The sequence below is a fragment of the Dreissena polymorpha genome, chromosome 1 (genome assembly GCF_020536995.1).
Source record: "Dreissena polymorpha isolate Duluth1 chromosome 1, UMN_Dpol_1.0, whole genome shotgun sequence".
Classification (NCBI taxonomy): Eukaryota; Metazoa; Mollusca; class Bivalvia; order Myida; family Dreissenidae; genus Dreissena; species Dreissena polymorpha.
This window is the reverse complement of record NC_068355.1, coordinates 19,443,972-19,468,377: the sequence shown is the minus strand read 5'-3', so window position 1 is coordinate 19,468,377 and position 24,406 is coordinate 19,443,972. Positions and strand designations below refer to the sequence as shown.

General features: G+C 37.3%; 1 protein-coding gene across 1 annotated transcript; it reads left to right on the top strand.

Annotated features, from left to right (window-relative positions):
* The first annotated feature begins 2,805 nt into the window (after positions 1-2,805).
* Positions 2,806-9,241, top strand: LOC127836685 (ankyrin repeat and SOCS box protein 15-like). The gene is made up of 2 exons (XM_052363664.1): positions 2,806-2,994; positions 7,689-9,241. Exons 1-2 carry the CDS (start codon positions 2,898-2,900, stop codon positions 9,239-9,241), a joined length of 1,650 nt encoding a protein of 549 aa, XP_052219624.1. The 5' UTR covers positions 2,806-2,897.
* Positions 9,242-24,406: the final 15,165 nt, after the last annotated feature.

The window sequence follows — 24,406 nt, the reverse complement described above, 5'->3', positions numbered from 1 at the left end:
TGGAAACGTTCAAATCAGAAAGTAGTTTCTTAACGCCTTCCTCGGGTATATAGACTGCGGATATTGATCTTGCTTTTCTACTCAGGTTGGGTAAGGGCGTATCTGTATCTTCATTCATGAAAACAGAACTGTTCTACTAGTATATAAGTCTGGTTCCGCAGATATTCACAAGGTGTAAAGTCCATTCTGGGGGGGGGGGGGTAATGTTTATGCGCTCTATTTCAGCGTTTTGCATTCTTTCTGGTACCGCTTGTACGTGTCCCATTGGTTGGCTATCTTAGCTATCGTGTGAAGCCTCGTTTCATCCTATGCAGGTCTTTCTTGAACCAGGGATTTCCGCTTATTATACATGTTTGAAGGAACACGATGTTGTGGATTCCAGTCTTTAGTGTATTCCGTCCTTTTTTAAGTATTGTAGCTTGGTATTAGGTAGGTAAAATCGCTCTGGAATATTGGTATACTTTCCGATACTGTTGCTTAATCATATGCGGAATAATATTTAGGTCTGTAACTAACAAGGCATGGCCGCTTTTACCTGGTACTGATGTGGATGTCTTAACAAGTGGTTGTATTGGAAACACAATGCCTAAGATGTTGAAATACCGTTCTGGTTGCCCGGGTACCTGTGTGAGACGATGCTCAATGGCGAAGTCAATAAGTGTCTGTTGAACTTTGCAGTTTGGTTCGTCTTTCGTTACCGTCTGTATAAAGCTGCTATGCCTAGATAATGAATAACTGTTAACTTTAATTTGTGTTTTAATTGTGATCAAGATAAATCATTAAGTTCCGGCTCAGTTTGGTGACGTAATGGTTGACGCAGTGGTTGATTCGGCAGCAGAGGTCTGTTTTATCTCAGATTGGATCTATAAGTCCATGAAGCAGCTCCGGTTAGATTAAAGATTGGTAACTGCTAGGAGCAGTTGCATGTAGCTCCGACAGATGTCGATATGCTACTGGATTTTGATGTTTGGTTAAATCCGGGCAGGGCCATAATTTATCATTATTTGTATGTGCATGTTTTGAACCTTGATATGGGAGGCCTACAACATACCGAGGTTGTGCACGATGCACTTCCATTGGGGCTGACAACAGTGCCAGAAGTCGTCCACGGTCCAGGGATAACCATTGACAAGAGCACTGAAGGAGACGATTGGAATTGTTGATGCGTTGATGCATTTCGCGTGCAGTCTGTGGAGGCAGCCAGCCGAGAGGCGACTAGAAAAATCGCGGCTGACTGGGCCGACAAGGTGTCAGCCGAAATAGCCCAAAGAAAAGCGACTCATAAGGTCGCTAGAGAAATGGTCAAAAGAACCGCTGGTGATAATACTACCCCGGCCACCGGAAGGTCAGTTCCGGCCAGACGGGCGGCGGGAGTTACCGCGTGCGACAGCAAGAGGGGCGGTGCATCCGGATACCATGTTGCTGAGGTTGACCGCCGGAAGGGCGTTGCATTCGGATGCCAAGTTACCCCAGGTGACAGCCGGAAGGGTGGAGTTCGAAGATATGTCAAGCGTGCTTCTGAAGGTTGGCGACAATCTAGCTCTCGTCGTTGGGAGCGTTCCCAGCGGTGGAAATTAGGAACCATATTTGGCCAACTCCCAAGTAGGAGTTTTTATATTAGTTATTTGTAGTTACTTGCATATATAGTGTATAATATAGTAAACTGAACATGTACTAACATTAAAGTAAGGCATTATGGTAGATATTGCAGTCCCATGCGATGGGAGTGTGCCTTCTCATGTGGGCTCCTAGGCAGATGTATTTGTCGGCACTTATTTTAATTTTTAAAATTTGTAAAAATATGTTGCAAGGTGGGTGGGTTTCTGTCCATTTATTGTGTGGACAAGAAAAGGGGCATGAGTTACCGGACATTGTTTTGAAAAAGGTAACTTTTGCAGGTATGTATTAACACAGATTATGGTTCATATGAAGCATCAAATTTAAATCTGCAGTGACTATTGTTTGCAATTAATTAGATGATGGCAAAGATTGAGATTTCTTGCTGAGTAATAATCTTGGCAGTAGACAGGTATACTCATACATAACTGGATGTCATTGCTGCTCAATGGTGCCATTATTGTTGATGTAGATTTGTCCCATCGTACAAATAGGGTTATTGGCCCACGGTTTATAAGCCATATTCTGGAGTTAGTTTTGTTGATCACTACGCGAATATGTGGGAGCCAGCGTCAATCAGAAAGGATCTTACTGAGAGCACGAGTTCTTACGTTTTCTTCGTGCACGGGCCGTTAACCTGAGTAATGTATTTGCCTGAGGTGAGTATTACCAGGAGGCTTTTTGACTCTATATGAGCCTGTGAGTGTATATGTTAGCCTGTAATTGTGTGAACACGTGTTTGTCTGGAGATGTATTCTCAGCCTGTGAGCCCGTGGCTGTATATGTTAACCTGTAATTGTGTGAATACGTGTTTGTCTGGAGAGGTTTTCACAGAAAGACCAGTGCCATTCCGTGCCGTGTAGCCGACGAGCGTAGCCGACGAGCGTAGCCGACCAGCCGACGTTGTTCCATCGAGAACGTTGAGGACGCTTTCTGCCATGTTGACGCGGATTCCAGTCGATACCCATGTATGTAACTTATTTAGTGTCTTTGATAGCAGTTGCAATAGTTGTAGACGAAACCCACAAAGAGCTAACCGTGATGAACGTATGACTCAGCTATACTCGTACATACTTGTAAGCTTGATAATAGACTGTGAATTCAACTCTGTATTTACTGGTGTGTAACCATAACAATTTAGTGCGATGTTGGCACGAGCAGTTATCCCCCTTAGTAGTAAATTAGTTAAAGAAGTTGTGTTCTTCATTTATGTTAGTGGTTATTTTTTTGTTCAAGCGCGGGTGACTCCGAAACGGCACAATTGGCCGTTTTCTCGAGCCATGAATTTTAAGGAGTCTTATACAGACACTGCAGGGACTGTTGCGTTGGCATGCAGGGAAGGGAACGTAAAGCTCTTAAGGAAGTTTATTGCCAAAGGTATGAAATTAGTTAGCTAGTCCAAAAATGAGTTCTTCTTGTTAACCCATTTTTTCATGTCAAAAACATATGTCTCACGTATGTCTATAAAATCGAGTTCAATCAACCTACTGGTAGTACATCGTTACAAACACACTTCCTGTTATTACCGGCGTTATCAATTTGGGAGCGAATTGTGGAGAAATACTCAAAACAAAAACTTTATACAAAAACCATTATCAAACCAAAAGCCGAAGTTTTGAATTGCCGATTCGATCTATCTTACGGATGTTCCAGAGATAGTCGGTATATTACAATTGGTAGATCTTTTAGACAAGATCTATCTTGCCCATGATTCCAGAGATAGTCTATAGTGTATTTTCGAATTTGGAATTACTCAGAATACTCAGCTTTGTCCATAGCAAAAACATATACTTTTAAAACAGGGATAATATTTTTTTCGGTTTTGTCGGTCCTAGACCGATTGGGGTCATGAAAGACCGATTGAAAATCCTAAACAGTCGGTCTGATTTTGTTTGCTACAATTTCCACGTCATGAAATCGATAACACAGTGCACATGCTAACACCCCCTAATGACATTCATATCTTATCTCGATTAGGTGTGATAAACCATTCGCTGCAGTCTCTAAACCAGTCAGGACCAGTTTATTGCACGTCAGACCAAGAATAAAAAACTTGTGAACAGCGGATTAAAGACGCGTCCGAAATTACAAGGGTGGTCGAAAATTGTGCACCTTATACACTACTGAAAGCACGTGCTTTAACTAAACAAAACATGCCGATATATTTTCCACCAGCGTAATAATCCGGTAATAAAATTATGAATGAATGTCGCGGATCTGATCGACAGAACAGCAGAAAGTTATTTTTATGGGCGGAACTTCACATAAAATAGTACAAAAAGAAAAATAATATACATTGTATAAATCTTTAGTAAAAACAGCGTTAGAATCGAAATAATTCGTGTACTTTATAGTTTGTTGTTGAATAACCCACGACTGGAAAATTAGATGCGCGGTTTAATATCACTCGTGCTTTGCTCTCGTGATTTAATCCCTACGCATCTAAACTATCGGCCGTTGGTTATTTGACAACAACCTATAACGTACACAAATTATTTCTTAATTATTTTGTTTTGTTATTGTCAGTAGCCAACCCATGTGAGATTGTAGCCAACCTACTCACAGATATTTGTTTGGTTCAGTGCATGTTTGTAAGCTATTATCGAGTTGACAACGATTTAAAACATCGGTATAGACTTACACAGATTAATAATATTGACAACGATGAAAAAAGTCTGATAAAACAACACGAAACAACAATGAAATAGCAAATGATAAAACCAGTTGAGAAAACTCGTATGTCCCGTTAAAAAAAATGACTAAGGGAATTTTACTGGTACATTTATTATACCACCTTCATTAATGGCAAAATCAATGGTATATTATTTTAACGTAATTTGTCATAATTTCGGACATAAATTTTTGGATACTTTTCCCCCATTTATATCCAGACCGATTGATGTTGCGGGAAAATATGAACCCTGATTTAAAAGAACCGTTGATGTGTTTGAAACTTTGGATTAATATCAATATTATGCGAGCATAACATTTCATGTAAGTTGTTTTTATTTGCAAATTATGGATATATTTACGATCTATTTGAATGTGTTTATTTATGCCAGAAAATAGTTTATGTGGCTAATATTTCTGATTAAACTGCAACCCGGATTCTGGGCGGCGAGTTTCTATGGAAAATCGGGTTGTCAGTTGCAACTCCTAGCAACCCTGAGGGTCAATAGCTAGGAGTTGTATTATTGCAACTAGTCCAAATAATAAGACGTAATCTAACAATGTATATTGACTTCATATTTATAAGAGTAGAAATTAGTGAGCCGTCAAGATATTCAAGAAAACTAAGTTAAACACATAAGTGAAGAACCATGTAGTTGTTCTTGAATGCTGTGAACTTTTATGAGTAGTACTGTACATTATTAGTACATACGTACAGCTCATAGTTCTTCTGGATAACCGATTTTTCATGTCAACAATTTCTGACTCGCGCATGTCTATAAAATTGAGTTCAATCTACCTTAATACATGGTAACAAAGGCAATGCCCGTTATCATCAACATCAATTTGCTAGCAGGGTTTTTTCTCCACTTTTTGGGAAGATAGCCCATGGCTTTGGAATTGGGAATTTTATCGACATTTTCATGAAATTGGGAAAATAAATTCATTAGCCTTTTTTTCACACGAAAAGTCCACTGATTAGGGAAATACTAAATTTTATATATAACTCTTTATAATCATTCAAATTAAAAGAACAAAATTATATAATACTTTGTTTGATGTAATTGAATTAAAATTGAGATAAAATACGCATTAGACACTTCTTTCTAAAAAAAAGAAAATGTAATTTTTTTTATTTTTTTGGAAATTGGGAATTTTTTGCCACGCTATAAAATCGGGCCAAAAAAACCCTGGCTAGTCATTTGTGCAGAAATGCTCTAAACAAAAACTGTGTACATAAACCCTTATCAAACTGAAAGCCAAAGTTTTAAATTGACACAACATGTATGTTCTATGTTCCTGAGATAGTCGTTGTATTACTATTGGTTGATTAGACACAAGATCTTTCTTGGGGAGGATTCATGGGATAGTCAATAGCCTATTTTTAGCTCAACTAATACATGTATATATGAAATATATATAGTGGAGCTATCCTACTAACTCCGGCGTAGGCGTGGGCGTATGAATGTTAAAGTTTGCGTACCACCTAAAAATATTTTTTATGTCCCTTGACATACATGCATTGCTTTTATATTTTGCATACTTCTTTACCAACATGAACAATCTATAAACAAGAGCAGACAACAGTATCGAGCATTTTGTAAGAATTATTGCCTTTTTTAGCTCGACTATTATATATGAAATATACATAATGGAGCTATCCTATTCACCCCGGCGTTGGCTTAAGCGTGAGTGTTAGCGTTAGCGTGAGCGTTGGAATGTTAAAGTTTGCGTACCACCTCAAATATGTCCCTTGAAATATTGCTTTTATTATTTTGCATGCTTCTTTACCAACATGACCCAAACCTATAAACAAGAGCAGACAACTGTATCAAGCATTTTGTAAGAATTATAGCCCTTTTTCACTTAGAATATGCATATTATTGATAAAAATCTGTGTGAAAGTTTGCGTACCACCTCAAATATTTTCTATGTCCCTTGACATATTACTTTCATATTTTGCATGCTTCTTTAATCTTTACCATCATGACCTCAATCTAAAAACAAGAGCAGACAACTGTAACAAGCATTTTGTAAGAATCATGGCCCTTTTTCCACTTAGAATATGCATATTAATAATATCTAAAAACAAGAGTAGAAAACTGTAACAAGCATTTTGTAAGAATCATGGCCCTTTTTCCACTTAGAATATGCATATTAATTATTGATAAATGTATGTTAAAGTTTGCGTACCACCTCAAATATTTTTTATGTAACTTGTCATATTGCTTTTGTATTTTGCATACTTAACCAACATTACCCCAATCTATAAACAAGAGCAGATAACTGTATCAAGCATTTTGTAAGAATAGTGTTCCCTTTTTATACTTAAAAAATTGAAAATTTTGTTAAGTTTTGTGTTTATGTCTTTTTTATTCCTAAAGTATCAAAGCTTTTGCTTTTATATGATACTTGCAGCACTAACTAACTATAATAAGGGGACTGTGCATGCAAAGTTATGTAACTCTGACTGGCATTTTGACATAATTATGACCCCTTTTATATTTAGGAAATTGAAAATTTTGTTAAGTTTTGTGTTTTGGTCCACTTTACTCCTAAAGTATCATAGCTATTGCTTTCAGAATTGGAACACTTGCTAACTATCATAAGGGGACTGTACAGGAAAAGTTGCATAACTCTGGTTGGCATTTTTTTGGTTATTATTAGTTTGTTTTATGTCTTTTCAAATGTTCAATAGATTGAGGAAAATATACCTGTATAAATGTACAACTTCTTTAAGACATAAGCGATCAATATGTCTGAATTATGGTCTTCTTCCAGTTAGAATATGACTATATTACCTTGACCTTATTGAATATGAACAATATCCCCATGATGGCTTAGGTTATTCTGTCAAGCAATTTGAATAGTCGAGCGCGCTGTCTTCTTACAGCTCTTGTTTAATTCAGAGTACTTGGCTCTGTCCATTGCAAAAACTTACACAGTTGTTCAAACTTTAGATGAATATCATTATAATGCGTGCACACCATATCACAAAAGTTGTTTTAATTTGCATATTAGTGATATATTGATGATCTTTTTGTGTTTATGTACGCAAGAAAATAGTTTATGTTGCTAATATTACTGATTTAAGTGTCACCGGAATTCAAGGTGGCACCTTCCATGAAAAAAAGCTGTTGCAGTTGCAATTCCCAGCAACCTGGAGGGTCAATAACTGGGAGTTGGATTAATGCAACTAAATAACCAGGCTGACGCAATAAATGTTTTTTTAATCCCAATGCGAGAACTGGAATAGCCCCAGTCTTTCTAGTCAATTCTCCTGTTACTTTTAATGCTGAGTTTGATTTAAAGATTTGAGGAATTGACCTGTTGATCTCAAGTTGAAGTTACAAATATGCTTTGATTTAGATCAAATTACAAGTCATTTCTTTTATTTTCAGGTCAACCTGTGGATGTCAAGGACAATAGGGGATGGTTTGCTATACATGAGGCAGCACATCAAGGCGCTGTAGAATGTCTTGGAGTCCTTTTGAAGCACAAAAGTGTTGATGTCAATATTATGACATTTGAAAGTGAGACACCCCTGTTATTGGCTGCAATGGCAGGGCATGGTATTTGTATTGAAGCTTTGTTAAAGGCAGGAGCAGACCCATACAAAGGGACACATGAATCATACACTCCACTCTGGGCAGCATGTAAATGTTCTCTAGACTGTGTAAAGTTATTAGTGAATGGTGGTGCTGATGTCAATTGTCAAACAGCTATGAAAGAGACTGGTCTGCATGTAGCCGCTCATTATGGGAAAGCTGAGATTGTGGCATACCTAATAGAAAAAGGTGCAAATATTGAAATAACTGATGAAAACGGCCTAACACCACTTTTTGTTGCTGCTAACTTTGGGCAGTCAGACTGCTTGATTTTGTTGCTTGAGAAAGCTAAAAGTAAAGGAGATCTGTTCTTAAAAAAATATATTCACCACACAGCAGATGATGGTTGTCCTCCTCTATATATTGCTGCACAAGAGGGGTCTGTTGATTGTGTCCAAGCTTTGCTAGACCATGGAGCAAATCCTAACATGCCGCTATTGACGGACTTGTGTGGTGATGGCAAGGTTTTACCTGTATATCCATTCCAGGTTGCCATAGTTATGTTTAGAAATGAAGAATGTGCAAGAGTGTTGGGATGTGCATCTGATCTCAGTGTGTATGAATGGGAGAAATATTCCAAAAATATCAACATTCCTAGCCAGTATGAATATAACCCAGTTATGTGGGTGAACAATCCTATCTTCTTTGAATATCACCCAGTAGTGGCAGCACTTTGGACTCACAAAGTGCAGCCAATGCAAATTCTAATTGATTTAAAACATCCAAAAATGTTTCAAGGCATTCCTCCAGAATTGTGGAAGAAAACCGAATTTGAACCCGCTGCTATCATGGCTATCAATGGCATGTCTTCTTGTGTCTTGAGGATGAAATACTTGTCTCAAGCATGTGGAGATACATCTGATAATTTGAAGTTCATTGTGTTACTTTGTAGACTTGTTAAAATGAATTTAGAGAATGGGTGCTTTTATTCTGATGGCAATCCATGGAGGTGGGAATGGAGCATCCCAGATTTTAAACAACAAGATCGACTTGCATCCAAATTGTGTGCACTGACAAAGTATAAACAGCTTTCATTGTTTTATCCTGATCTGTGTGACCTGCAACAGTTGAATTTATGTTCTGAGGAAATTGCTCTCAAAGATAATTTGAAACGCATGAAACATATAACAACATATAAACAACCGATGAATGTCAACAGAATTGCGGGTTTGACTGAAGAATTCTTCAACGAAACCTTTGGCAGCCTACACTGTCCTAATGTTATGACATTGGACCATTATGCAAGAAAGACTGTAATACTGACTATGATAAGATCTGGGAAATACACACCGTCTGGCATTCAGCAGCGTCTGGCATTCAGCAGCTCGATATACCAGAACATATGAAAGTATACATGACTGTGCCAGGTCTGATATCTGCCTTTGAAGCAGTGAGTGTTGCAGAGACAGAAGTTGATAAGTTTCTGGAGTTGGAAGACAAACATGGGATTATTCCAAGGCAGTCTGCAGGACTACACTAAATAGAGGGATATGTTGAAACAAATGTGTTGCTACGAGTTAATTGAGTACAATTGTTTGTTTAGAGCTTGTGGTGTACACATATGATTTTTAGCTCCGCTGTTTTCGGAGAAATCCCGAGGTATTGTCATAGCCAGCTCGTCGTGTCCGTTGTCGTCCGTCGTCTGCTAAAACCTTGACATTTTGTCAAGGTTTTGAACATTGGCTGTAAAATCAAAGTGCTTCCACCTACAACTTTGAAACTTAATATGTATCTGCACCTTGGTTAGTTCTACATGCCACAAACATTTTTGGGTCACTAGGTCAAAGGTAAAGGTCTCTGTGACCTCTAAATGTAATTTTTGTTAATCTGACAAGCTTTCATTTATTCAAAACTGCACCCGCATCCGAGCGTGGCACCTGTTATGTGGTGCTCTTGTTATATACTAGCAGTAGCTTCCTTTACTCTGGCAGTCCTTAATATACGGAGGCTGCATGGTTTAAATTTTCAACATGATTAGTAGTTTGTTTATATCATATGTGTTGCTTATTTGTTAATCATTGTAAGTTGTTGATAAGAATGCATTCACATGCTATTGTTCCTATTGTATGCTCACCTGAGCACAAAGTGCTTATGGTGAGCTTAAGTGATTGCCTTTTGTCCGTCATGGGTCGTCAACATTTTGCCTTGTGAACACTCTAAAGGCCACATTTATTGTCTGCTTTTCATGAAACTTGGTCAGAACATTTGTCCCATTGATACCTCGACTGAGTTCGAAACTTGGGTCATGCTGGGTCAAAAACTAGGTCACTAGGTCAAAAAAAAGAAAAACCTTGTGAACACAGTTACACTGTAGAAGTCACATTTGATGCCCAATCTTCATATAACTTTTTCAAAATGTTTTTCTTAATGATATGTTGGTTGAGTTCAAAAATGGTCATTTTCCTTATATTTATATAGTAAAGCAGCTTGTGAACACAGGTGGTAAGCGTGTGGCTATGATATTAATTAGTGAAAACATCATTTTGAATGATAAATAATCATATTATAACGAAAAATTAACTTTTCTGAAAAAAAATATTTCACTATCAAATATATATATAACAAGGTATGCAACTCAAAATCACCCCAAAACGGGGTGCATCGCTTTGAACAGCCATATCTTCATCAATTGTGCAGCGATTTTCACGATCTTGGTCTTATTCAACGCAGAAATGAATTTCCTTTCTGGAAATGTATATGTCTTGCAATATTTTTACAAATGCTGGGTCAACATTTAAGAAATAACACGATACACAACACGCATGACCCAGTTGACAGTGATCATGCTGTCTTTAAGACTGAAATCTTCACGGAGTAAAGGGCAACTTCCCTACAAAGTTCATGTAGTTCGATACCATAATTCAATAAAACGTATGAAAAAACATTATTACCGTTCTTGTCGTTACATTCTGCATCAAGACTAACTGTCCAGCGCCGTTTGAAACCTTTGTTTACATACATTTCAACTAACTGAAATTTTAAACATACGAGTGATTTCATTGGTCCAATGCGGAGGTGTGTCTTTACAACTGGAGATTTCATTCATAAAGAATACATGATCACTGTCAACTGGGTCATGCGTGTTGTGTATCGTGTTATTTCTTAAAAGTTGACCCAGCATTTGTAAAAATATTGCAAGACATATACATTTCCAGAAAGGAAATTCATTTCTGCGTTGAATAAGACCGAGATCGTGAAAATCGCTGCACAATTGATGAAGATATGGCTGTTCAAAGCGATGCACCCCGTTTTGGGGTGATTTTGAGTTGCATACCTTGTTATATATATATTTGATAGTGAAATATTTTTTTTCAGAAAAGTTAATTTTTCGTTATAATATGATTATTTATCATTCAAAATGATGTTTTCACTAATTAATATCATAGCCACACGCTTACCACCTGTGCTTGTGAACACGCTAGTTTAGATGTCAAGGGAAGTAACTGCAAAATGGCTTTTGAAAAATTATGTTGAATTGACAGAGTTTTCTCCCTTTTTTTCAGCACAAGAAGATTAAGTGGAATTAATTATAAATGATAGTTTTACATTCTGGAAGTTAGCAAACTTTTGAATATGTTTTTTATTGTTTGATGATTCTGTACAATATGGCATAGATAGATAGATAGATAGATAGATTTATTTCGGCAAGGAATGCATACAAGGGCATTTACAACATGTACAAAATATAAAATATAACATACATGAAAATAAATATACCATTACATACATACCAACACCAAGGATAACACAAAAATGGGTAAACCCATATTTCCATTGTGGTCCTTTGAGCTGGTGGTATGACATAGAGTGGCACTTAAATATTAAACAAAATTACATCAATAAAATGACCAACATAATTTAAATAAATATATTAAATACTATGCATGTATATCACAGACCATTTTGATACTTAAGATATCACAGATATCATTATTAATTATGAGATCCTAAAAATACACTATTAAAAAATGTGTAAGAAATAAATTAGATATCACAGATAGCATCATTTATTACACCATCCTAAAATACATAGAATAAAAAATGGAGAATGCATAACATTTTTGAAAGATAGGATCAATTTTGATAAAAATTGCTGACTAAAACTGATTCCTTAAGCCGAAAAAACAAACAATACACATAAAAAATTACAGATTTTCTAATAAATAATTTTTTAAAGATGACTTAAAAACAGGCAATCTGTCAATCTGTGTAATACTGGAGGGTAAATTGTTCCATAATGAGCATCCCGTGTAACAAAAGGACTTTGACCCGAAACCTTTGACCCTGGGGACAGCAAATGCACCTTTTTGAGTTGACCTGGTCCTGTATGAATGAATAGAGGCCTGCGGGATAAAATGTTCTCCCATATAGTCAGGGGCCAAACCATTTTGAATCTTAAAAACATGGCCAAGAACAATCTGGTCTACACGTTTATTGACTGGTAGCCAGTTGAGCAAACGAAAATGTTCTGGCCCAATGTGTGCCCTTGCATCGAGACCTAGAACGAACCGCATTAACTTATTCTGGGTGGTTTGGAGCTTATTTTGTAACATTTTTGTGAGACTATGGTACCATATAGAGCAAGCATAATCAAAATGACATTGGATTAAAGACATGACAAGAAGTTTCTTGGTTTGCTGAGTGAGATATTCTTTTTTTCTATATAGATATTTTAACCTGGAGTTGGCCTTCTGAATGACTGAACGAGCCATGGTATCAAAGGACAAAGTTTGATCCAATGTAGCCCCTAGGTATTTGACTGAAGATGTAGATTCAATAATGGTACCATTACAAGAAATATCAAGAGAAGAGTTTGACCTGATTTTATGCCTAGAACCAAATAGAATAGACTCCGTCTTACCTAAATGCAGAGACAACTTATTGTCAACCAACCACTGACTAACCAGATGCAAATCTTCTTTCAATAACCTTTCAATATCAGATTTAGACTTACCAGACACCAGAATACCTGAGTCATCTGCATATAGGAGGAGCTTATTTTTAACCACAGCAGACATATCATTAACATAGTTAAGGAAGAGCAGGGGACCTAGAATTGACCCTTGTGGAACTCCACATGATATTGGGGCTGTACCGGAATGAGTGCCTGAAACATCAACAAGTTGCTGTCTATCTGAAAGGTATGAATTGAACCACCTTAATATATCATCACCAAGACCTGCTGCACTTAATTTCATGAGAAGTATAGAATGATTTACAGTGTCGAAGGCCTTTTGGAGGTCAAGAAGAATCATCCCTACGAGATTACCTTTATCCATTTCCAACCTGATATAATCAGTCAGATGTATGAGACAGGTGTCCGTTGAAAAACCACTTCTGAAACCAGACTGAAATTTATACAACAATTTGTTAACCTTGGCATTCTTTAGTCAAACGATTAAAGCGAGACTTTACGATTTTTATATGTGTTAAATTGTAATATATTGATAAATACATGTTACAATATCACAAAAAAGGCAAGACATTGAAGACGAATTTCATAAAATGCAGCAAAGACAAATTAGCGCCCCGAGCCGATGGTGACAAAGATATTTCGTACATATTTTCCTACAATAACCGAAGAATTTGTCTTTTTATTAGGATCGGAGTTAGTGTTTGTGTGTTGTATGAATAGACATCGCTGCAGAAATTTAAAAACAACCATTAAACTAAATTAAGATTGACATCGTACATGCATGATATAGATTCTGGCAAATTAAACTTTACAGACATTTTATATTTCAGAATTCAATATCTGGCTTATTTTGCATTTTTCGACACATGTTCTTCTCAACTTTTATTTTAAATTATATTGAAATGTATGACCTTGTTAAGACTCTAGAGGTCACATTTATTTTCCGATCATCAGGAAACTTGGTCTGAAGATTTGTCCCAATGATATCTTGGATGAGTTTGAAAATGGTTTTTGTTGCTTTAAAAACATGGCCACCAGGGGCGTGGCATTTTCCCTTATATGGCTATATATGGCTTTAGTAAAACCTTGTTAACACTCTAGAGGCCACATTTATTGTCCAATCTTCATGAAATTTGGTCAGAAGATTGGTCTCAATAATATCTTGGATGAGTTCGAAAATAATTATGTTTGCTTGAAAAAAATGGCTTCCAAGGGGCGGGGCATTTTTCCTTATATGGCTATAGTAAAATCTTGTTAACACTCTAGAGGTCACATTTAATGTCCGATCTTCATGAAACTTGGTCAGAAGATTCATCTCGATAATATCTTAGATGAGTTCAAAAATGATGCCGGTTGGTTGAAAAACATGGCTGCCAGGGGGCGGGGCATTTTTCCTTATATGGCTTTAGTAAAACCTTGTTAACACTCTAGAGGCCACATTTATTTTCCGATCTTCGTGAAACTTGGTCAGAGGATTTGTCCCAATAATATCTTGTTATCTCAGGTGAGCGACATTGGGCCTTTCAGGCCCTCTTGTTTTTGTAATTAGTATGAAAGCACATGTTATGATATGAAAAACACAAAAGATTTGTCAAACATAATTGAGGATGATTTCTGACCAGTATACTGAGCTATTTTTAATGGGTACGCAATGAGTATGAAAGGTCTGTTTTTAGCTCCACTGGCCAGAGGCCAGCGGGGCTTATGTCATGGTCCTGTGTCCATCGTGCCTGAGTTAACTTTTTCTTAAAACATCTTCTCCTAAACTACTGGTCCAATTCTGATGAAATTTCTCAGGAATGTTCCTGGGGTGAACCTCTTTCAAAATTGTTCAAATTATGCCCCTGGGGTCAAATTTAACCCTGCCCCGGGGGTCACAAAAATGAAAATTTGCTTATATAAGGCCTATTTTGTGAAAACTTTAAAAAACTTCTCATCTATAACCATTGGGCCTAGGGCTATTTAATTTGGTATGTAGTGACATCTAATAGTCCTCTACCAAATTTGTTCAAATTATGCCCCTGGGGTCAAATTTGACTCTGCCCCGGGGGTCACAAAATTGAACATATGCTTATATAAGGCCTATTTTGTGAAATCTTTCAAAATCTTCTCGTCCATTACCATTGGGCCTAGGGCTACCAAATTTGGTATGTAGAGACATCTAATAGTCTTCTACCAAATTTGTTCAAATTATGCCCCTGGGGTCAAATTTGACCCTGCCCTGGGATCACAAAATGGAACATATGCTTATATAAGGCCTATTTTGTGAAAACTTTAAAAATCTTCTCGCACAGCTTCAGATAAGGGCCGTACAGCCGTAAATACGGCTTTTTCATGAAGGATTACACATTTATTTTTATAAACTAGACATACAATTATGACTTTAATATCCCTTTTACGCATTTACGAAAACAATCTGGCAGTACCGATACATCCGCGTCAGCGCGGCGTGATTTGTTGGTCTCTAACCTAACGGCGCTTTTTGTTTATTTAAATTATCGAAAAGTTGAAGACTGGGGTCCGATATTATTGTCTATTATGTTGCGTGTTTTCCAGTAACTTGTAAACCCGTCAAAAACAATATGTATGTGTGCAAGGGAAGGCCGGCTAACTTTCGGTTTCAAAAAAACACTTTGTTGTCATATAATGGCTACATACGGTCATCTAACTATCCTGATATTCAATATGTCAACCCAGAAAAAGACATTGTCGCCCCGATATTAAAAAATTTGATTGCATTGGTGGCTACTTTGCAACTTTGACAGTTAACTGCTAAAGCAACGATTCTTTTGAAATGAGACAGTGACATTAGTGTTCATTTACTTAGCTTACTAGTTGGCTTGTGTTTTCTTGTCAAGAAAAATGAAGAAATAGTATTTAGTCATGCGTTTAAATGTGTAGTTTTATTTGTATAATAATGCAGAATGGAAAACCTAATAAAGTACATGTAACTGTTTAAGAAGCTAAATATATTTAATATAATTGCTGCAAATGTTTCTGTAAAATCAGTTATATACATTTCAATATACAAGAACACGGGTAGTACAGTACTACCTGTATTTTTAGATATGGTAGAACAGGTACTTATTGATTTTCAGCGTTACTCCTTTTCTTTCTGTCAGTGGCAGTACCGTTACTAATTTCACAAATCCTTATCTGGAGCTCTGCTTCTCGTCCATAACCATTGGGCCTAGGGCTATCAAATTTGGTATGTAGAGACATCTAATAGTCCTCTACCACATTTTTTCAAATTATGCCCCTGGGGTCAAATTTGACCCTTCCCGGGGGGTCACAAAATTGAACAAATGCTTATATAAGGCCTATTTTGTGAAAACTTTCAAAATCTGCTCGTCCATAACCATTGGGCCTAGGGCTTATAAATTTGGTATGTAGAGACATCTAACAGTCCTTTACCAAATTTGTTCAAATTATGCCCCTGGGGTCAAATTTGACCCTGCCCCGGGGGTCACAAAATGGAACATAGGCTTATATACGGTCTATTTTGTGAAAACTTTACAAATCTACTTGTCCATAACCATTGGGCCTAGGGCTACCAAATTTGGTATGTAGTGACATCTTATAGTCCTCTACCAAGTTTTTTCAAATTATGCCCCTGGGGTCAAGTTTGACCCTGCCCCGGGGGTCACAAAATTGAACATATGCTTATATATGGCCTATTTTGTGAAAACTTTAATAATCTACTTGTCCATAACTGTATGGCATATGGCTACCAAATTTGGTATGTAGTGACATGTAATAATTCTCTTCTTATTTTGTTCAAATTATGCCCCTGGGGTCAAATTTGAAACTGCACCGGGGGTCACAAAATTGAATATATGCTTATAAAGGTCTTATTTTTTGAAAACTTAAAAAATCTTCTTGTCCATAAACATTAGGCCTAGGACTACCAAATTTGGTATGTAGTGATATCTTATAGTTCTCTACCAAGTTGTTCAAATTATGCCCTTGGGGTCAAATTTGACACTGCCCCGGGGGATCACAAAATTGAACATATGCTTATATAAGGCCTATTTTGTGAAAACTTCAAAAATCTACTTGTCCATAACCATTGGGCCTAGGGCTATCAAATTTGGTATGTAGTGACATCTTATAGTCCTCTACCAAATTTGTTCAAATTTTATCACTGGGGTAAAATTTGAACCTGCCCCAGGGGTCACAAAATTGAACATATGCTTATATAAGGCCTATTTTGTGAAAACTTCAAAAATCTACTTGTCCATAACCATTGGGCCTAGGGCTATCAAATTTGGTATGTAGTGACATCTTATAGTCCTCTACCAAATTTGTTCAAATTTTATCCCTGGGGTATAATTTGAACCTGCCCCAGGGGTCACAAAATTGAACATATGCTTATATAATGCCTATTTTGTGAATACTTAAAAAAATTCTTGTCCATTACCATTAGGCCTAGGGCTACACAATTTGGTATGTAGTGACATTGTATAGTCCTCCACTTAGTTTGTTCAAATTATGTCCCAGGAGTCAAATTTGACCCTGCCCTGGGGGCCACAAAATCGATTATATGCTTATATAGTGCCTCTTTTGTGAAAACTTACAAAATTCTCTTGTCCTTAACCATAAGGCATAGTGCTACCAAATTTGGTTTGTAGTGACATCTTATAGTTAATTACCAAGTTTGTTAAAATTATGCCCCGTGGGTCAAATTTGACCCTGCCCGGGGGGTCACAAAACTGAACATACGCTTATATGGGGCCTATTTTGTGAAAACTTCAAAAATCTCCTGTCCATAACCATTGGTCCTAGGGCTACCAAATTTGGTATGTAGTGATATCTAGTTAACCTCTACCAAATTTGTTCAAATAATGCCTCTGGTGTCAACTTTGACCCTGCCCTGGGGGTCACAAAATTGAATAAACGCTTATAAAGCGCCTATTTGGTGAAATCTTTAAAAAATCTTCTTGTTGAAAACCATTCAGACTATGGCTACCAAATTTAGTATGCAGTAACATCTTCTAGTCCTCTACCAAGTTTGTTCAAATTATGCCCTTTCGGTCAAATTTCACCCTGCCTCGCGGTAACAAAATTGAACATTATATACGCTTATATCTTGCTTATTTTGTGAAAACTTTAAAAAAATATTCTTGTCCTTAACTCTAGGACCTAGGGCTACCATATTTTGTATGTACATGTAGTGAGATATAGTAGTCCTCTACAAAGTTTGCTCAAATTATGCCCCTGGGGTTAAATTTGACCAAGCCCAGGGGTCACAAAAGTGTACATGTGCTTAAATAGGGCCTATATTTAAGTATTTGCGAATGCAGAGAATATTTGTTTCAGACTTTTTTCAGCAGTGGAGCGATACAGGGCCATCATGGCCCTCCTGTTTTCAAGATTGGATCGTACCAAACATAAAAATTGGAAAATCAACAGATTTAAAAACGGTTATGCAACATGAATAACCAAATTTTATGATATAAATAACCACAGTAATTATTTTTAATATAAATTTATATCTGTTCTAATGTTGTTTTTGTGGAATATATGATTTGTTTGAAGTGTATGTGGTGAATTAAACGTGGTCATATGATACATGCCATTGATGTATGTTGTTTAAAATGCGCTCCATGTGATATGCCTGTAGTTATATGGATGTTTTACTACATTATTGTATGATTATTGTGCTTTCATGTTTTTAATAAATGATGTTTTGTACTATGACTATTGTCATGATGAAATATAATATGTGATTAATGTCACTAAATCAAATATAAAAAAATCTATAATTATGCCCCCCTTCTCTAGAAAAGAGGGTATATTGTTTTGCTCATGTCGGTCCGTCGGTATGTCGGTCGGTCCGTCCACCAGATGGTTTCCGGATGATAACTCAAGAAGGCTTAGGCCTAGGATCATGAAACTTCATAGGTACATTGATCATGACAAGTAGATGACCCCTATTGATTTGCAGGTCACTAGGTCATAGTGACTCGAACTAGTAAAATGTTTTCCGGATGATAACTCAAGAATGCTTAGGCCTATGATCATGAAACTTCATGGGTACATTGATCATGATTGGCAGATGACCCCTATTGATTTTCAGGTCACTAGGTCAAAGGTCAAGATCACAGTGACTCAACACAGGAAAATGGTTTCCGGATGATAACTCAAGAATGCTTACGCCTAGGATCATGAAACTTCATAGGAAAATTGATCACGACTCGCAGATGACCCCTATTGATTTTCAGGTCACTAGGTCAAAAGTCACGGTGACTTGACACAGGAAAATGGTTTCCGGATGATAACTCAAGAATGTCGCCTAGAATCATGAAACTTCATCACATTGATCATGACTCGCAGATGACCCCTAGTGATTTCCAGGTAACTAGGTCAAAGGTCAAGGTCACTGTGAAACGACACAGTAAAATGGTTTCCGGATTATAACTCAAGAAAGCTTACGCTTAGGATCATCAAACTTCATAGGTACATTGATCATGACTGGAAGATGACCCCTATTAATTTTCAGGTCACTAGGTCAAAGGTCAAGGTCATAGTGACTTGAAACAGTAAAAAGGTTTCTGGATGATAACTCAAGAATAATTAGGCCTAGGATCATGAAACTTCATAGGTACGTTGATCATGACTTGCAGATGACCCCTATTGATTTTCAGGTCACTAGGTCAAAGGTCACGGTGACTCGACGCAGTTAAATGGTTTCCGGATGATAACTCAAGAATGCTTACGCCTAGGATCATGAAACTTCATAGGTACATTGATCATGACTCGCAGATGACCCCTATTGATTTTCAGGTCACTAGTTCAAAGGTCAAGATCACAGTGACAAAAAACATATTCACACAATGGCTGCCACTACAACTGACAGCCCATATGGGGGGCATGCATGTTTTAAAAACAGCCCTTGTTAATAAAACTTTTTGATGACCAGTTTTCACATGCAGATGAACGAGAACTGGTTGGCTCAAAGAAATTTTCATTCAGCGCGAGCCCTGATACATGTATACTGTACTGTTAAATATTGCTAGTCCAATCGTAATCTAGCAGGTTTCAGAATGTCACAACTAGAGGTGACACTTAAGCGCAATGTCCTCTGAAATTCTCTTTAAGATGTTTCCTATACTAGTATACACTTTTCTAATAAGTAAAGACCAAAACAGTAGCATTAGAATAATTATTCCTGTTCATGTAGTACGATATGACAATCAAGTTTTTATGCCCGCGGTAGGGTGGCATATAGCAGTTGAACTGTCCGTCAGTCAGTATGTCCGTCCGAAAAAAACTTTAACATTGGCCATAACTTTTTCACTATTGAAGATAGCAACTTGATATTTGGCATGCATGTGTATCTCATGGAGCTGAACATTTTGAGTGGTGAAAGGTAAAGGTCATCCTTCAAGGTCAAATGTCAAATATATATGGCCTCTGTCTGTCCAAAAACTTTAACATTGGCCATAACTTTTTAATATTGAAAATAACAACTTGATATTACATCTCATGGAGCTGCACATTTTGAGTGGTGAAAGGAGAAGGTCATACTTCAAGGTCAAATGTCTAATATATGGCGTCTGTCCGTCCGTCAAAACTTTAACATTGGCCATAACTTTTTCACTATTGAAGATAGCAACTTGATATTTGGCATGCATGTGTATCTCATGAAGCTGCACATTTTGAGTGGTGGAAGTTCAAGGTCAAGGTCATCCTTCAAGGTCAAAGGTAAAAAATATATAAAAAATTAAAGCGGCATTCTCATGAAGTGGTGGAAGTTCAAGGTCGAGGTCATCCTTTAAGGTAAAAAAAACAAAAAAATATTATTTTAAAAGCGGCGCAATAGGGGGCATTGTGTTTCTGACGAACACATCTCTTGTTGTTTATATCTTTTCCATTGAATACAAGTGGTTGCTGGTAATTGATAGGTTGAGAGCGAAACACTTTCATTAGCAAAAATGACTCCATACTCACATTTGTCAATTTTGATAAGGTCGTCTGTGGTACACAAGGCAATTTTATTTCAATATGACCAATTATAAGCAGGTATCCAGTGAATACATTTGCTTTAAAACCCTCAGGTCGATGCCAAATAATGGATTTATCTTGAAAAGGGTTTCATTTTACTCGACACAATTTTTTTACTAAGGAACTTTTATTTTGTAGGTATGGCAATGACAAACGAATATGTTTTTATTGTTGGCCCAAGAACCCCATGTAAATATCTTAAAATACAAAACAGTCATTCTAGATCAGAAAATCATATAATCGGTGATCATATGCCTAAACAAGTTTATTATCCCCAGCCATAGGCGGAGGGATATTGTTTGGCGTTGTCCGTCCGTCCGTCTTTTCGTCTGTCCGGAGCCATATCTTGGAAATGCTTTGGCAGATTTCATTGAAGCTTGATATGAGTATATATATATATGGATAAGAGGATGATGTACGCCAAATATCATTGTACAACATCTGTTAATAACGGAGTTATGGCCTTTTGTATCTTGAAAAAAATGCTTTTTAATATATGCTTAGAGCTTTATCTCCATTAACACATGAGCCAGAGCCATGAAACTTGCCATTGTTGTTCTCAATCATCTGGGGGTGCTTCACATTCAACACCTATAATCCTAGGGGATAAGGTCAAGGTCACACATTGAGGTCAAAGGTCACAAATTTGATGAATTATTCATTATTTAGTCATTCCTTTACATTGCCATGAAACTTGCCATAGTTGTTCTAAATCACATTCAACACCCATAATCCTAGGGGCTAAGGTCAAGGTCACACATTGAGGTCAAAGGGCATTGTCCATCCGTCCAGAAAACTTTTGTGTCCATAAGCCTATTGGCGGGAGATATCAATTCAACAAATTTGCTTGTTTAAATTGTAGTTACATCTTACAGCAATATCCTACAACTTATTAATGGAAATCCTCAAACAAAATCATCCGTGGTCATATGCCTGAACAAGTATGTTTTAATTGTAGTAACAACTTTCAGCAATACGCAACAAATACAGGAAATTGTCACACAAAATTATCCGTGGTCAAACACATAAACAAGTGTGAACAAATTGTAAAATTGAAGTTGATTCTTACAGCAATATCCGCCAAATACAGAAAATTACAAATAAATGTATAAAGAAAATGAAATTTTAGTTGCCCTAATTGGAAAGAAAACGTTTGGAAGCATGTGGTCCCTAATTTATATGAAACAATGAAGAAGAGCATAACAAGTCAACAAAGTACAAGGCACAGAGTGCGACACAACATCAGAATACATGGCAAACAGTGCAACACAGCACCTAAGAACAAGGCAAACAGTGCAGGACAGCATCAAAGAAGGAGGCACCCAGTGCGACACAGCATCAAAGTAAAGGCACCCTATGCGACACAACATCAAAGAAAGAGTTACCCAGAATGTGGCAAACAGTGCGGGACAGCATCAAAGAACGAGGCAAACAGTGCGACATAGCATCAAAGTCTGAGGCAAACAGTATGACACATCATCAAAGAAAAAGGCAACCAGTGCGACACAGTACCAAAGTACAAGGCAAACAGCGTGACACATCATGTCAGTACGAGGCACCATGTGCAACTTGGCATCAAATAACGAGGCAAATGGTGCAACACACCATCAAAGACCGAAGCAAACAGTGCGACACAGTTTGACAAAGCATCCAAGTACAAGGCAAACAGTGCTTTTCAGCATGAAAAAACGTGCAACACAGAACAAGGCAAAAGAGTGAAACACAGAATCAAAGAACAAGTCAAACAGTGTGCCACAGCATCAAAGTACAAGGCAAACAATGCTAAGCAGTATTAACAAACGAGGCAAACAGTGCAACACAGTATCAACAAACAAGGTAAACTGTATGACACGGCATCAAAGTACAAGGCCAACAGTGCGCCACAGCATCAAAGTACAAGGCAAGCAATGCGACAAAGCAACTAAAAAAGAAGCACCCGCAGTGACATAGCATCAAAGTACGATTATGACAACACAGCATCTAAGAACGAGGCAAACAGTGCCATACAGCATCAAAAAACGAAGCAAACAGTGCGACACAGCACCATAGAACAAGGTATCCATTTCAATACTGCATCTAAGAACGAGGCAAACAGTGCGATACAGCATCAAAGAACAAAGCAAACAGTGCGACACAGCACCATAGAGCAAGGTATCCATTGCAATACTGCATCAAAGAACGAGGCAAACAGTGCGACTCAGCCACACAGAACGAGGCAAACAGTGCAACGCAGAATCACATTAAGAGACAAACAGTGCGAAACATCGTCAAAGAACAAGGCAAACTGTGCAACACATATTGTTGTTGCAATTGTGGTGTTTTGTATGCGAGTGTTACATGTTGTTTTACTTGTTATGTGTTGTATGTGTACAACAATGCCCAACACTCACAAACAACATATCACAATCTAGACAACACCTAAAACTCACATGCAACTTATCATAATAACAGCAACTGGTAACACTCACATACACCACAATCTCAACAACATGTTACACTAACGTACAAAACCCCACAAGCACAACAAAACGTAAAAACACCACAATTACAAATAACACGTCAAGACTTAGACAGAATATAACTTTGTTGTTTTCTTACAACATACCTACTAGAAAGTACAATTTACCAAAATTCCGTACAACTCCTCGAATTTTCGTAATACAAGAGCTGTCAGAGGACAGCGCTCGACTATTCGAGTGCTTGACAGTATAATGTAAGCCATCATGGAGAGGGGGGGGGGGGGGGGGGTATAATGTGGGTGTGTGGTAATTTAATAGATGATCTTTCAAAAACAAGGAAACAAAATAAAAACTTTTTTTTTGGGGGGGGGGGGGATTCTGGGTGGGGGGGACATGGGGGATGGTTTGGGTGGAGTGCATTGTGGCATGTCAGTTAAGTGTTGTTTTGTCAATGTATGAATCAAATGTGATCATAAATAAAGAATTTATGGCAATTTAAGCAAATTGTTCAATTATCTAAGTATAAAAGGGGCGATAATTCTGTCAAAATGCTTGATACAGTTGTCTGCTCTTGTTTATAGATGGAGGTCATGTTGTTAAAGAAGTATGCAAAATATAAAAGCAGTATGTCAAAGGACATAGGAAAAATTTTGGTGGTACGCAAACTTTAACATAGATTAGTCAATAATATGCATATTCTAAGTATAAAAGGGGCAATAATTCTGTCAAAATGCTTGATACAGTTGTCTGCTCTTGTTTATCACTTGGGGTCATGTTGGTAAACAAGTATGCAAAATATGAACGCATTACGTCAAGGGACATAGGAAATAATTGGGGTAGTACGTAAACTTTAACATTTGCACGCCAACGCCGGGTGAGTAGGATAGCTCCAGTATATATATTTCATATATAATAGTCGAGCTAAAACACGCCCCACTGGCGCACCTCACACCTTACATACTGAACGTCACACTTTAACACGTCACACCTTATATATAACACCCCCCCCCCCACTGTAACACGTCACAGCTTACATGCAACACCCCTCACTTTAACATGTCACACCTTACATACAACACTCCCCACTGTAACACATCACAGCTTACATACAACACCCCCCACTGTTACAC